Below are 16,972 nucleotides of genomic sequence, written 5' to 3' on the forward strand. Positions count from 1 at the left end.
CGTACGTGCTCCCCACAAGCCTGGACCGGACTGCGGGGCTGAGGTGGGGATAGATATGCACCGACCTTAGACCATGAAGCCTGATCCGGGTTGCGGATTCCGTGGTCGTACGTAGCAGGGTCGGGACTGGAGAAGGCAGGATAATCTGTGGACAAGCCGGGGTCAGGATAGGAGAAGGCTGGGTAAACTATATCCATGCTGGGGTTCGGCAACAGGACGCTTGAGCGAAGGTGCTCCAAAATAGACAGGAACAGGAACGGAGGATCCAGTGCTTCAGCACAAAACAGCACCCCCTAGCCGGGTACAGCTGTGAGTAGTGGAGACCACTGGGAGCAGGAGATTGCAGCAGGTAACAGGAACAACGATGCAGGCCTCTGCAAGGAGAATATGCAGCAGGAAACAGGAAGCACCGATGCAGGCCTCTGCAGGAGAGATAGGGGATCCAGTACATCAGCACAAACAGCACCCCCTAGCCGGGTACAGCTGTGAGTAGCGGAAACCACTGGAAGCAGGAGATTGCAGCAGGTAACAGGAACAACGATGCAGGCCTCTGCAGGATTGGAAGCAGGGAACAGGTACTGCAGACAGGACAAGAAACACTGAGGCTACAGTGTAACCGCGGTCGCGCGGTGGGGTCTGTCAGTAACTGAGAACTATGACAAGAAGGCCAGGCAGCCCAAACACAGGCTGTGGCAAACACAGTTACTAGAGAAAGTCTATGTTCAGCCACTTCCTGGTGGGCAGGGCAGGAGTTAAATAGAACAGACAGCCAATGAGACAGAGCTGCATAGGAGGCAGCAAGTCTTCTTTACAACGTTGCTTCAGTTCATTGAGTTTTCCGGGCTTTTGTTTATGCACAGCTCTCTTAAGGTCCTGCCACAGCATTACAATCAGGTTGAGTTTTAGACTTTGACTGGGCCATTGCAACACCTTGATTCTTTTCTTTTTCAGCCATTCTGTTGTAGATTTGCTGGTGTGCTTGGGATCATTGTCTTGTTGCATGACCCAATTTCGGCCAAGCTTTAGCTCTCGGACAGATGGCCCCACATTTGACTCTAGAATACTTTGGTATACAGAGGAGTTCATGGTCGACTCAATGACTGCAAGGTTCCCAGGTCTTGTGGCTGCAAAACAAGCCCAAATCATCACCCCTCCACCACCATGCTTGACAGCTGGTATGAGGTGTTTGTGCTGAGATGCTGTGTTTGGTTTCCGCCAAACGTGGCACTGTGCATTATGGCAAACATCTCCACTTTGGTCTCGTCTGTCCAAAGACATTGTTCCAGAAATCTTGTGGTTTGATCAGATGCAACTTCGCACACCTAAGCCGTGCTGCCATGTTCTTTTTAGAGAGAAGAGGCTTTCTCCTGGCAACCCTTCCAAACAAACCATACTTGTTCAGTCTTTTTCTAATTGTACTGTCATGAACATTAACATTTAACATGCTAACTGAGGCCTGTAGAGTCTGAGATGTAACTCTTGGTTTTTTTGCAATTTTTCTGAGCATTGCACGGTCTGACTTTGGGGTGAATTTGCTGGGACGTCCACTCGTGGGAAGATTGGCAACTGTCTTGAATGTTTTCCACTTTTAAATAATCTTTCTCACTGTAGAATGATGGACTTTAAATTGTTTGGAATTGGCATTATAACCCTTCCCAGATTGATGGGCAGCAACAATTGCTTCTCTAAGATCATTGCTGATGTCTTTCCTCCTTGGCATTGTGTTAACACACACCTGAATGCTCCAGACCAGCAAACTGCTAAAACTTCGGCTTTTATAGAGGTGGTCAAACTTGCTGATGATCAATTAATAGAAATGGTAGGGGAACCCCTGCTGCAGCCTCTTGCGGTGAAAAAATGATATGAACGGTGCTTGGGTGTAAACTGTAGAATATGAAGGAGAGAAGGAACCCAATATAGCACTCAGGTTCACACTCTGGTGGTGAGTGAATGATTTAAAAACATAATCTTTATTAAACAACAATTATAAAATATTGGTCGAGCGACGTACTAAGGGTGGGTTGATCCTAAATAAAGAACACCATTTGGGTCTGGATCAAAATAATTAGTGTGTGCCAGATGAATTTAATAAATCACTGGTACTGAGTTCGCACAGTATTCCTGATGCGGACCTGTGTGGTAGGTGATTATTCCAGGTGTGTCCGGGTAAGTACTGAGATTGCAGGTCACAAAGATATAATATATAGTACTTAATGGTAAGCGTGACCTAACTGATAGACATAAAAAACAAATACACTATGTATATCAGTGGTAGTATAGTACAATCAGCTAAGCTCCTCAATGGAGAAGTGTGTGTGCCCCTATCAGTGTCAGAATGACCTAAGGTTAACCCTCTGCGTGCTAGACTTGAGGGGTGTGTGGACCTATATATACCAGCGTGGTAGGAGTCAGAGGTAAGTATCCTGACTAAGGTCATAAGGGTCAGTATCCCAATCTGGGAGACGCTGATGGTGGGGGGCAAGCTGTTGACTCACACTAAACAGAGTGATTTAAATTGAAGCTGAAGGAACCTCACGGATGGTATGCAGCACCCCAACACTGCAGGGCAGCTGCAGTATGCTGAGGGTACGTTCCCTCAGTACTGTGATGCCGGAACACTATCCCTATAAACACCTTCAGGAGGCTAAAAGAGACCGTCGGGGCACTTTTGTCCTGTATAGAAATGCACTCGCAGACTACCGTATTAACTCGCGGTCTCTGAGAGTCATGAGGAGGCAGTCCTGATCTGCGCGTGCACGTGTATACTGAGTGCCGACGCGCGCGTTTCGCGAAGGGCTTTTTCAAGGCGAGTAGTTAGTATCATTGAGGATACCCTGCAGGTAGGCAGGTATATATAGGGCCCCCAGTGATGACGTCATAAGTTAACCCCTGGTGTGCCATGATATACTTGGTCCTGTAGTAAAGCACAGTGAGTAAGCCAATGTTTGTAACTGCATCTCCAGCACACTGATTTAATAAAGGTCTGACTCAATTTGTGTGTTATTATTGCCTAGTTGTCAGAGGCTTGCAGAGTGAAGTAATGATAAACTCCAAATCTGATACAGGGGTAGTAAAAGTGATGTCCAATATGATCATGTACATGTATACATTTAATTATAATGTCAGGGTCCAGAGAAGCCCTGGTAGGATAATGTCACCACTCCTGGGTGGTGATGGTCTGTGTACAGGATTGGGGAGCTACCTGTATTAACAGATATGGCAATGGTGTTCTGTGTATATATTTGTAAAGTGGTTACGTAGTCACAAAGCGATATGAAGTGGACTGTGTGTGTGTACAGACATGATCCTAAGAGATAACAAAATGAATGGGCATACCCTGCCTATAGGAATGGGGTGTACAGAAACCCCTCATTCAGGCCTCTGGGTGCCATTGTCCCAAGTGTGTATATCCATTTGGCTTCTATCTGGAGGAGAACTTTGTCCCAATCTCCTTTCCGCAGTCCTTTAGTTGGATGGTCAATCCCACAAAAGGTGACGGCCTTGAGGTCCCCGCCATGACATTGATTGACGTGTCTCGACAGGGGTTTGTCCGTCTTATTCCTCACGGTACCTATGTGTTCCAGAACCCTCTGTTTGAGACATCTACTTGTTTTACCCACATATACCTTGCCACAGACACATTTTCCTTGGTATATGACACCTGTGCTGAGGCAGTTGATGAAGCTGCGTATGGGATACGTCTTGGTGTCATTCCAGTTTCCAAACTGTTTTGTGGTGTTCATATATTGGCATGCCTTGCATCGTTGGCAAGAATATGATCCAGTGGGTTTTGGTGGCAGCCATGTTCTTGGTTTTTCCTCCTCAAAGTGGCTATGGACCAACAGGTCTCTCAAATTCTTGGCTCGTCTGCTGGTCATGGATGGGCGGTCTTTGGTGACACCTCTAAGGAGATCGTCTGCTCTTAGGATGTGCCAGTGTCTCTCCAGAATAGCTCTTGCCTGAGGCCATTCGCGATTAAATGTGCCTACAAAGCGAATCACTTTGTCTGGTAGGCTAGGTGGTTTGTCCATAATAAGGGACTGGCGTGGGGTATATTTAGCTCTTTTGTAGGCCTTCTTTATACTGTTCCGGCTATACCCTCTCTCCACAAAGCGTTGTGTCATTGCTTTGGACTGGTTTTCGTACTCCTGATCAGTGCTACAGTTCCTTTTAAGTCGAAGGAACTGGCCTGTCGGTATGCCATTAACCTGAGCCTTTGGATGGTGACTACTGGCTTCTAGAAGGTTGTTTGTGGCTGTTGCTTTGCGGTATATGGTGGTGTGGAGGGAACCCTCGTTGCCCCTTGAAATTAATAGGTCCAGGAAACACATAGTGTCCTTGCTGTAATCCAGGGTGAGGTGGAGGTTGAACACATTAGTGTTGAGTGCACTGATGAACTCTTTTAGCATTCCCTCTGGGCCTCGCCACAGGACAAACACATCGTCGATGTAGCGGACCCAGAGGTCGACATGCTCAGTATATGCTTCCATTTCTTCTGTAAATACTACCTGGGATTCCCACCATCCCAGGTAGAGGTTGGCATACGTAGGGGCACATTTGGTGCCCATTGCAGTGCCCCTCAGTTGATGGTATATTTTACAGTCGAAAAGGAAGTAATTACGTGTCAGTACAAATCTGAGCAGTTCTAGGGTGAATAAGTTATGCTTGGTGTACCACCGACCCCTTGTCTTCAGGAAGTGGGATACCGCCTCCAGGCCATACTTATGATCAATGCTAGTGTATAGGCCCTCTACGTCTAGGCTGACCAAGATAGTATCTTCACTGATACAGATATCATCCAACCGCTTCAGGACATCCTTGGTGTCTCTCAAGTAAGATGGTAAGGCCATGACGTAGGGCCTCAGCACTCGATCCACATAAGAGCTTGCCCGTTCAGTTAGGTTCCCTATCCCCGACACTATCGGTCTGCCAGGAGGGGGGATCTTGTTCTTATGTAGTTTGGGCAGGCTATAGAAGGTGGCTATTTTAGGTGTTTTGACCCATATATAGCTTAATTCGTTTTTGTCAATGACCTTGTCTTCAAGGCCCTTTTGAAGAATGTTGTTAAGCTCAGTATTAAATTTCATAGTGGGATCTCCTTCAAGTATCTCATAGCAGAGAGGGTCTGATAAAAGTCTCAAATTTTCCTTCTTATAGTTGTTTTTGTTGAGAATCACCAGATTTCCTCCTTTGTCAGATGGTTTTATGACTATGTTGTCATTCGTGGCTAGTTCCTTGAGTGCTTTTCTTTCCTCGACTGTCAGGTTATTGGGAAGTCTCCTTAGTTTTAGATGTTCTAAATCTTTGGTAACTAGATCCACGAATACATCAATATTGGAGAAATTGTCATTGAAGGGAATGAACTTGGAGCTAGGCCGTAGGTCAGTAAACGGGCCCTCCCCTGGAGGTCTTTCACTCTCCTCTAGAAGTGCTGCTAAGTTGTCGTGTATCTCCATGTCTTGTGTGTCAAGGGGTGTAACATCCATTGAGTTGGCTATTCTTATCTCTCTTGAACGAAAGAATTTATGGAGTTTTAATTTTCTGCCGAAAAGGTTAGTGTCTTTGACCCATTCAAATACGTCCATACTTGTAGTAGGTGAATAGGACAGGCCTTTACTTAGGAGCTTTAGATGGTGTTCACTCAGAATCATGTCCGACAGATTCACTATCTGTAATTTTGCACTGTTTAATATCTCGGGGGTTTCCCCCTTTTTTCTTCTGATATTGTGACCCTGCCGCTCGGCTCCTTAGCACCCAGACCTTTTCCTCTTCTTGTTTTCCTTTTGGTCTTTGGCCCCGACGGTCTCTTTTAGCCTCCTGAAGGTGTTTATAGGGATAGTGTTCCGGCATCACAGTACTGAGGGAACGTACCCTCAGCATACTGCAGCTGCCCTGCAGTGTTGGGGTGCTGCATACCATCCGTGAGGTTCCTTCAGCTTCAATTTAAATCACTCTGTTTAGTGTGAGTCAACAGCTTGCCCCCCACCATCAGCGTCTCCCAGATTGGGATACTGACCCTTATGACCTTAGTCAGGATACTTACCTCTGACTCCTACCACCACGCTGGTATATATAGGTCCACACACCCCTCAAGTCTAGCACGCAGAGGGTTAACCTTAGGTCATTCTGACACTGATAGGGGCACACACACTTCTCCATTGAGGAGCTTAGCTGATTGTACTATACTACCACTGATATACATAGTGTATTTGTTTTTTATGTCTATCAGTTAGGTCACGCTTACCATTAAGTACTATATATTATATCTTTGTGACCTGCAATCTCAGTACTTACCCGGACACACCTGGAATAATCACCTACCACACAGGTCCGCATCAGGAATACTGTGCGAACTCAGTACCAGTGATTTATTAAATTCATCTGGCACACACTAATTATTTTGATCCAGACCCAAATGGTGTTCTTTATTTAGGATCAACCCACCCTTAGTACGTCGCTCGACCAATATTTTATAATTGTTGTTTAATAAAGATTATGTTTTTAAATCATTCACTCACAACCAGAGTGTGAACCTGAGTGCTATATTGGGTTCCTTCTCTCCTTCATATTCTGATGATCAATTAATCAAGGGCATTTTATTAGCAGCAACTGTCTGCTGCTTAGCATCTTAATTCCTATGGAAGCAGTAAGGGTGTACTTCGTTTTTCACACATAGATTCTCCATTTTGGTTTTATTTTTGTTAAATAAATCATGACACGGTGTAATATGTCATGTGTTGTTGTTCATCTGAGGTTGTATTTACCTAATTTTTAGACCTGCCAAGGAACAGATGATTGTTATTATGTCCTGATATGTAAAACCATAGAATTCAAAGAGGGTGTACTTTCTTTTTCACACAACTGTAATATATATATATATATATATATATATATATACATATATATACATATATATATACATATATATACATATATATTACAAGAACGTACAATTACAGTAGATGTAGGACAGTTTTTTTTTTAAATAACAGGATAAAACATAAAACAGAAATCTCTATAACATTACGTTACTATATGTCAGGATTTTCTCCCAGGGAGGTCACTGGTGCAGAAATGAGACTTTATGTGTTTGGTCCAAAACACACCTCTGTTGAAATCTGATTTTCATAATACTTTGCAAAGGTTTATGTACTATTTTTTCCCCCACTGAAAAAACATAAACCCACCCTTGTCGTACATCAGCTACGAGATTGACAGTTTTATAACAGGGTGAAAAACTGTCTTCTTTACGTTCTGCCTCAATATATAAACGCCCTCATACAGTAGTTCTCTTCTGTAGAATGTAGACATAAACACACGTGAGTCACATCAAATTCAGGCGGTCATGACTAAGTATGACCATATTGTGCCTAAATTTGGAGTGACAAATGGATGTCTGTCCCTTATTACCTGCTAGACCTCCCATATCTGACTTTATCACATTAGTCTCCCTGTCACGAATGCAAATATCAAAATGTTATACATCAGCATCGCTGTAAAGTCCATGATTCCAAATTTTTGGGATGGTATGGGATTGTCACACCTCCCTGGCACTCCGTTAAACCCTTCTAGGAATGCTTTGAAAACCTTTAACTAGTGTCCTATTTACAGTATGTGTCAGGAGAGCTATAATTTACTCCCATCTCTGGCAAAACATATGTTCTTATCTCTAGATTCTTTCAATCCCTTGACTAGGCCTAGTTTTAGAACTAACATGCCATAAAACATTTCTTTGTATTTTTTTTAAACAAACTGCAGCTTAATTTACCCCTGAAGTACTAGATTGATTAAACTACCTAATATTTCATGATATTATTATGACAGAGTAAACAGTATCACTTTCCGAAGCAAGAGACAAAAATTCATACATGTATGTCCATTGCCTGCAGATTTGTTGCTTTGCAGTAAGAGGGACATGTCTCTTGTTAACAGCTCTATACTCAATCTATTCAGTGGCCTCCCCACCAATTCTGTCTATTGTATCACTGACATGTCTGCACCAAACTCTCTGACTCCCCTGTGCCCATATGAGCACAAAGATCATGGATTGTACAAACATCACATTAAAAAGTATATGTAATCATTACAGAATAAAGTAGCACAGACACAAAACATCCATTTTATATATATATATATATATATATATATATATATATATATATATATATATATATATATATATATATATTTAATTTTGGCCTAATTCATTGTAACATCGCCGGAAGCAGAGATCAGTGTATCTCGAAAGCTTGCACAAATAAAAGCCTTTCGTTAGCCAGAGAACAGTATTGTCTATTCATTTTTTAATATATATATATTTATTATGTAGTGGGCCCAGTACCTCCCTCTACACAAACATGTCTTTTCCTGGATCCAAGTAGATTCATGAACTACATAATTATCTGGCCCCATCTGACTCTGTGCTCTCCTCCTGCCCAATTGTGTCCTTATGTGGTCCTGGGCTCTCCATATAACTAAACATCTTGCCTGCCATTGGGTTCTTGCTTTCTGTAATTACAAATGTTCCTGGATCTTGCTTCTCAAGTACCTCCCATATTAATGCTCTGCAGGTCCCTGTTGTAGTGAGGAAGATAAGATTGGTGTCAATATGACTTTCTCCAGCAGCCCTCACCTCTCCAGTCAGCAGGTAGATAATCTTCAGGGTGTGATTCAAGATCCTCTCAGTTATCTGCTTCTTGTCCTTGTTCATTATCAGTGAGTTAGTCAGATGCACCAAGAATGGGCTCTGGTTCTTATGGAAGCGTCTCACCACGTGGTGACCTCTGTAGTTACTGATATATATATTGTACTTCCGTCACAGTAATATCCTTCTACACATGGAGAGAGAGGGATGTATACGTGACCCTGCAGGGACAGAAAATGATAAAATTAAATGAGTGTCCCTCTTCTCTGTGTCACCCTGCAGTGGGAGGGAGAGATGTGAGGGACTCTGGGTCCTTTCTGTCACTGTCACCCTGAAGATGGAGGGACAGCGTTGATCCTAAACACTACGTTGTTGTGTTACTTTTGCAGCCCTCCTAGATCCATTTTATGGAAGCATTTCGGCAAGAATTCATGCTCTGTCTCCAGCACTTTATAACATGCTTTATCTTCTTCACTGAAGACCATTTTGTAACTATGAGGTAATCATGCCATCAGCAATGCTAAAGAATATTTATTAGATCAAATAATTCTTAAATGCAATCATCTACTATGACACACCTATAAATGCTCACATAAATTATTTAATGAAAATTTGATATTTTCGTGACATGACGAAAAATAAAAGGGTGTGTGTATGCATGTATATATATATATATATATATATATATATATATATATATATATATATATATATATATATATATACAGTGTTCGACAAACCTATACATTTGCTTGCCCCGGGCGAGTGGATTTAACCCCCGGGCGAGTAAATATTGGCCCAAGCAGCACTCGTTTGGTACTAGGTGGCGAGTAGATTTTTGTGTGTGGCGAGTAGATTTTTTGGTGATTTGTCAACCACTATATATATATATATATATATATATATAGTGTTCGACAAATCAACCAAAAATCTACTCACCGAACAAAAAAATCTACTCGCCACCAAGTCTCGTCCCCAACCCCGCACTAGTCCCGCCCCATGGCCAGCTTTTTTAACAAAATTTTTTATAAATTCCTAGTAAGAACAACATTAGTTTTTGACATTGGTTTATTTATTGTAGTACATTATACTACAATTAGTCCTTGTTACGTGTGTGTCTGTGTGTGTTTGTGTGTGTGTGTATATATGTCGGATTTAGAAAAAAAAGCCAGGTGTGAATGACTAGTTTCCTGAAACCCTTAACCAGTGCCTGGATGACCCCGCTTCACAATATCTAAAGCAGCAATCCCGCCTGGGATCTTACCTGATCCGCAGTCCCTCAATGTCCAGGTACCCGCATTCCCGCAATGTTATACATTGTAGGGGAGGTGTTCCCTACCTGTCTTCTGGGTTAGGGGGGATTCCGATGTCTTCCATGGGAAGCTCGAGAGTCAGATCTGGAAGAAAGCAGTGTAAGTTATTTCGGTGTAGTATAGGGCAGATCAGATATATAGGGTAAATAAAAGATCCAGAGTGTGAGAGAGAGAGTGTGGGTGAGAGACAGACAGAGACAAACACACAGAGACAGAGAGAGACACACAGAGAGAGAGAGACACAGAGAGAGAGAGAGACACAGAGAGAGAGACACACCAAGAGAGAGAGACACACACAGACACAGAGAGAGAGAGAGAGACACAGACATACAGAGAGAGAGAGAGACACACACACAGACACACAGAGAGAGACACACACACAGACACACAGAGAGAGAGACACACACACAGACAGAGAGAGAGAGAGAGAGACACACACAGACACACACACACACACACACACACACACACACAGACACACAGAGAAAGAGAGAGACACACACACAGACACACACAGAGAGAGAGACACACAGACACACACAGAGAGAGAGACACACACACAGACACACAGAGAGAGAGACACACACTGACACACAGAGAGAGACACACACACTGAAAGAGAGAGAAACACACACAGACACACCGAGAGAGAGAGAGACACAGAGAGAGAGAGAGAGACACACACACAGACACACACACAGAGAGAGAGACACACATAGAGAGAGAGAGAAACACACACAGACACACAGAGAGAGAGAGAGAGACACACACAGACACACACAGAGAGAGACACACACACAGACACACAGAGAGAGAGACACACACAGACACACAGAGAGACACACACACACACAGACACAGAGAGAGAGAGAGACACACACACACACACTGAAAGAGAGAGACACACACACAGACACACACAGAGAGAGAGAAACACACAGACACACAGAGAGAGAGAGACACACACAGACACACACAGAGAGAGAGAGAGAGAGAGAGAGAGAGAGACACACAGACACACAGAGAGAGAGACACACACAGACAGAGAGAGAGAGAGAGACACACACACAGACACACAGAGAGAGAGAGACACACAGACACACACACAGAGACACACACCGACACACAGAGAGAGAGAGACACACACAGACACACAGAGACAGAGACACACACACAGACACACAGAGAGAGAGACACACACACAGACACACAGAGAGAGAGACACACACACAGACACAGAGAGAGAGAGAGACACACACAGAGCGAGAGAGAAACACACAGAGAGAGAGACACACAGAGAGAGAGACACTCACACAGAGAGAGAGACACACACAGAGAGAGAGAGACACACACAGAGAGAATGAGAGAGCACGACAGGGAGAGAGAGAGGGCGACAGGGTGAGAGAGAGAGGGGGTGGGTCGACAGGGTGAGAGAGAGAGGGCGAGGGCGACAGGGTGAGAGAGAGGGCGAGGGCGACTGGGTGAGAGAGAGGGCGAGGGCGACTGGGTGAGAGAGAGAGTGCAAAGGCGACAGGGTGAGAGAGAGAGGGCGACAGGGTGAGAGAGAGAGAGAGAGAGAGGGCGACAGGGTGAGAGAGAGGGCGACAGGGTGAGAGAGAGGGCGACAGGGTGAGAGAGAGAGAGAGGGTGAAAGTGTGACAGAGAGAGAGGGTGACAGGGCGAGAGAGAGACAGGGCGAGAGAGAGACAGGGCGAGAGAGAGACATGGCGAGAGAGAGACAGGGCGAGAGATAGACAGGGCGAGAGATAGACAGGGCGAGAGAGAGACAGGGCGAGAGAGAGGGCGGGCGACACAGGGCGAGGGCGACATAGGGCGAGGGCGACACGGGGCGAGGGCGACACAGGGTGAGGGAGAGGGCGACACAGGGAGAAGGCGACACAGGAAGAGGGAGAGGGCAACACAGGGAGAGGGAGAGGGCGACACAGGGAAAGGGTGACACACAGACACACACTCACAGACACACCCAGAGACACACACACACACAGAGACACACACACACACAGAGACACACTCACAGACACACACACACAGAGACACACACACACAGAGACACACACACAGAGACACACACACACAGAGACACACACACAGAGAGACACACACACAGACACATATGCACACGCTGCAGATTAGTGCACATCCAGCAAAGAATCACTGTTTGTTGTGAAGAGATAACTACAGAAAGTGGAGGCAGTAATAGCACATTTGGAGTGGGAGTCTGTGGAGTGGGACCCCTACCACTTTTTCCTGACAAGAGGCTTTGGTCAATGGTTATTTGGCCCTTGACACCCACGCTTTTAGTGGTGATGTATTCATAATATTGTTACATGTGCTATTACTGCCTCCACTTTCTGTAGTTATCTCTTCACAACAAACAGTGATTCTTTGCTGGATGTGCACTAATCTGCAGCGTGTGCATATGTCATACATGTATGCTCTATTGAGAGCTTCTTGTGTTTTGCTGAACATTTTTTGGTGTTTTATTTGTCTTATCCTTGTACCTTTGCTTCTAGCTATATACACTTGGTAGATGTGAGTCCCCCTCCTCTTTTAATTTTCTTCCCTTGTTTTTAACCTACTATAATAAACTCATTGTTACTGTAATACTTTCTTGGTATGCCCGTGTGCTTTTTGGAAGGTTGCTTTCTTTGTTGCTATATATATGTGTATATGTGTATATATGATTATATAAGACCAATAGCATATTAATAGTTTCATTAGTAGTAAACACAAACAATAACTCCTGCATATACTAAAAAATATATAAAGTATAAAATTGTTATTAAAATTATTAAAATGTCCACATAAATCAATTAAATTGATATAATTCTGAAAAGGAAGGAATGGAATAAAAGTATCACATGATGGTTAAATTATGATATGATAGTTAAATTATATATATATATATATTTTTAAGCCACGGCTCGTTTATAGGGGAGGGACTAACACTTAGTACTTCCACCAATCATATTTGGGACCTTCCAATATTTATACACTACTATCCTTGTTCAGGGACATTCCCTTTGATAAAGTTGCATTTGTTGCGACGAAACGCGTCAGGGACGTACTTTACAACACTACGTCATCACGTTGTGTGCTCCTTTACGGCCGGGGAGCACATGTAGTGATTTGAAGGCCAACTCTGATGCCAGAATTACCTGGATGATTTTGAGTGAACCGAGTGAACCGGAGGGACTGCGCTGTTCGTGAGATCTACTCCAGCCTGTTTTGGACTCTCTGCTGCGGTTTGGACGCGCCTTGGTGGTGATTATATATCACATACTGCTTATATTTTACCTTTCTATTGTGAGTGTTTTTAATCCCCCCATCCACCCTTCCTCACATTAAATGTTACAGTGTTACACTATGGGGCGTGCGCTCTCTGTTTTGTCTTTCATATATATATATAATCAAAAAATAAATAGATGATACCATTCTGTGGCTAACGAAATGCTTTTATTTGTGCGAGCTTTCGAGATACACTGATCTCTTCTTCCGGCGATGTTAGAATGAATGAAGCAAGGGTATACTTAAAAACAGTGTCTCTTGGAATGTTATCTGTGCTGGTCCTTCCCCCGGTGTGGATGTGTTTTATGGCTGGAGGTGTCAAAAGGTTCCTGAAGGCAAGTGAAGAAAGAGTGTGTATGTGTATCAGTGTGAATAAAAATGAATGGAGAGCTGATTTTTATTCACACTTAGCCGCGAGTGGGTGACTCAGTGGGTGGGTGGGTGACTGAGTGGGTGGGTGGGTGACTGAGTGGGTGACTGGGTGGGTGGGTGACTGGGTGGGTGACTGAGTGGGTGGGTGGGAGGCTGACTGAGTGGGTGGGTGGGTGACTGACTGGGTGGGTGGGTGACTGACTGGGTGGGTGGGTGACGGACTGGGAGTATTTAGTATCTCTAATAAGTATTTTTTCAAAAGTCACCGATCCAAAGCCACGATATAATTATATCTTAGGATCAAGCTGCCATCAATCCCAATGGATGGATAATGTCCCTTATGGGCAGTTCAGAAGAATACGTAGGAATTGTACGGATGATAATTTTTTAAGCAACAATGTGAAACCCTTAAAGAAAGGTTTATACAGAAAGATTATAAGGAGGAACTTTTGAGTCATGCATTTGACAAAGTTGCTACTTTAAAAAGAGAGGAATTAATTCAAACGAGTATCAATAAAGAAACCACTAATAATACATTCGAGACAGCTTTTTTTAACAACATACAACAGGGAAGCGAGTAGTATCAGCAAGATAGTCCAAAAACATTGGCATATCTTGCTAAATTACCCAGTACTCAAGGATAATATTCCTCAAAGGTCTAAAGTTATTTTAAAAAAAGCACAAAATCTGAAGGGGAAATTGCACCAAGTGCACTTTAAAAAATTCAACAAAAAAATACAGGATGGCTTCAGCAATTATAGGGCTTTTATGGCTGCTCTAACTGCAAATCCTGTGAATATAAGAACTCAGATAAAAAGTGTTTTAGATCTAACAGTAAAAATGAGGATTATAGAATCAAACAATATATAAACTGTAGAACAGAATACGTGATCTACTTACTAGAATGCCCTTTTGCAATATGTGGGCAAAACCACAAGGGCAGTAATGACACGTATCCTGGAACATCTAAGTAACATCAGACACAGTGTAATGACACATAATGTGTCAAAACACTTTGCGCTGATGCATCAGTCCAATCCTAGAGGGCTTAAATATATTGCCATTGAACTTGTAACCCAGCATTGGAGGGGTCGCAGTAGAGATATAGATCTCGCTAAACGCGAGATATATTGGATTTTTAAATTGCATACCCTTATTCCTCATGGCCTAAATATTGATTTTGAATTGGCTCCTTTTTTCAAATAAATCTGTTTCTTTTAGTCTCCTTGACCTTTCTGTTCTTTCATAGGTTATTTCCCCCAATTATCACTAAGAAAAACTATTTGTGGGTATAAGTTATTAATTATGTTTTTCTCTCTCTCTTTCATATATGTTTTATTGATTTTTAATATTTTATTGATTTAACGTTTGAGTTTTTAATATAATTAGTGTGTTTTTAATAAAGTTTTACACAGAGTTATGTACTCTTTGGAGAGAACCTGTGGGTAAATGAGCTAATTTATTTTACAAATGTAATTATACTCATTAACATACTGCTATGTAATGTATACACCCACTATGGACATTATTGCGCTCCTGACGAAGCTGACAGTGTTCAGCAAAACGCGTTGAGCTGTGAGTTGTGATGTGACGCCGAGAGGAGTAGCCGCCGACTAGCTGTCCCGTTCCCGCGTGAACCCGGAAGCAGTTGCAAGACCGGCGGATGTGACATCAGACGCCATCCAAAGCAACCGTGCTGCGGGAGGATCCTGCAGACAGAGACGGCCTCTGTGACTTACCAACTATTTCCTCAGCAGGACCAACAGTCACATTCACCTACCTTAGATATGCCTTTTTAATGTATACACCATGTGAGTACATTACCGTTTTGTTTTTAGTGCTTATACATTTTTAATTGATCTGCACTATCGGCTCTTTTCTGTTACTTCTCTCAGAGATACACCAGACTCTACAGATACCTGAGTAGCTGCTGATACATCTTCCTCTCAATGATGGTTAACTCCTTAGGGTCTGTAAGTAGACTCTCCATATGAGCCAAGATACGTTATTTATCTCTACAATAATTGAAAACAGAAGTGCACTGTATTTGCCTTTCTCTCATTCTGGGGTGATCCTGATGAACATGCTCCCTCCGATTGTATCATAACCATCAAGATTACCATGAATCGTCATGATGCTAAATTTTACTTGATAAGCATAAACTGGATTTTCTGTAGATATATATATATATGGGCAGGTCCAAGACAGCCTTAGTCCGTGCTTATAGTGCTGGCGAAGGCGACGCGACCGATGTCGTCACCCGTCACCAATCGCTAGAGCTGCACTTCAGTTCTGGGTGACGTCGCTTGTTACAAGGCCAGCGACATCATAAAAGGGGAGGGCAGAGGCACGGAGAAGCTCCCGATTGGCCGCAAGGGGAGACAGTCGGCGGAAAAAATTTGGTACGCACTGTCGCTCCATCGCCGTTGCGTGCTCTATAAGCGCCCGCGACAGCAACAATGCATTTGTTTTGCCGCGACATGACAGCGTTAGGTGTAACACAACTCCAACTCAGGCTGAAGCGATACCTCACCACGGATTAGATTCCCATCAAAGACGGACCAGATCCCCACTAAAGACGCAAGTGGAGGTGAGGAAGGAATCCGCAGCCAGGGACATTGCCGGAGGACTACATTTTGAGTGAACTATCTCTACTTCCGGTTCTCGGGAGAAGTTCCACATCGCGGATCCGACTCGAGGGAGATTGTGGGGTTCCCAGCAGCTGAGAACTGCATAGATTGAGTATTGCATTCATAAATGCACTTTATTATTCGTTGTTTGCGAGTTTAACCATTGTGGATTTCAACCTATTTATTAAAATTGTTCATGCAATTTTTTACAAGGAAAGTGCACCTTCTCTCCCCCCCCCCCTTTCTTAGATTTCTATTGGGATGGGTTTTTCCCTGTGGAGAAGGCAGCCTGTTACTTCCAAGGGACCTATTGTGGTGTTCATTAATTTTGCTTGGACTTTTATGTGATTTAAGTATTTTATGATTTATTTTTTCTTTTAGCTTAAACTAGTATTATTTATATAATTTACCTATGTTCCTGGTCTTAACCTATTCATTATATCTTTCTTCATTGATTCTATTTAAGATTGTCTTTCATATATATATGAATAAAACAACAAATAAAAGACAGTGCTAAAGGGACCGTATATACATATACACACACACACATCTATCTATCTATCTATCTACATACACATACACACACACACGGAGTGTACAAAAAGTGGTCATGGATCATGGGACCCGAGGTCTCATACCACCAAGGAAGTCGCTATATGTGACGAAACGTGTTGGGCTCATCTTATTGGATCAAGCAAGGAGTG

General features: G+C 43.2%; 1 protein-coding gene across 1 annotated transcript in view; it reads right to left on the minus strand.

The window, feature by feature from the left end:
* LOC142464645 (uncharacterized) overlaps nt 1-10,357 on the minus strand; it is a 755,558-nt gene extending 745,201 nt beyond the window's left edge. The window contains 2 exon segments of the mRNA XM_075568010.1: nt 8,633-8,865; nt 9,909-10,357. Coding sequence (XP_075424125.1) covers nt 8,633-8,710 — 78 coding nt within the window. The 5' untranslated portion in view covers nt 8,711-8,865; nt 9,909-10,357.
* Nucleotides 10,358-16,972: the final 6,615 nt, after the last annotated feature.

This window comes from Ascaphus truei, chromosome 13, assembly GCF_040206685.1.
Source record: "Ascaphus truei isolate aAscTru1 chromosome 13, aAscTru1.hap1, whole genome shotgun sequence".
Taxonomy (NCBI): Eukaryota; Metazoa; Chordata; class Amphibia; order Anura; family Ascaphidae; genus Ascaphus; species Ascaphus truei.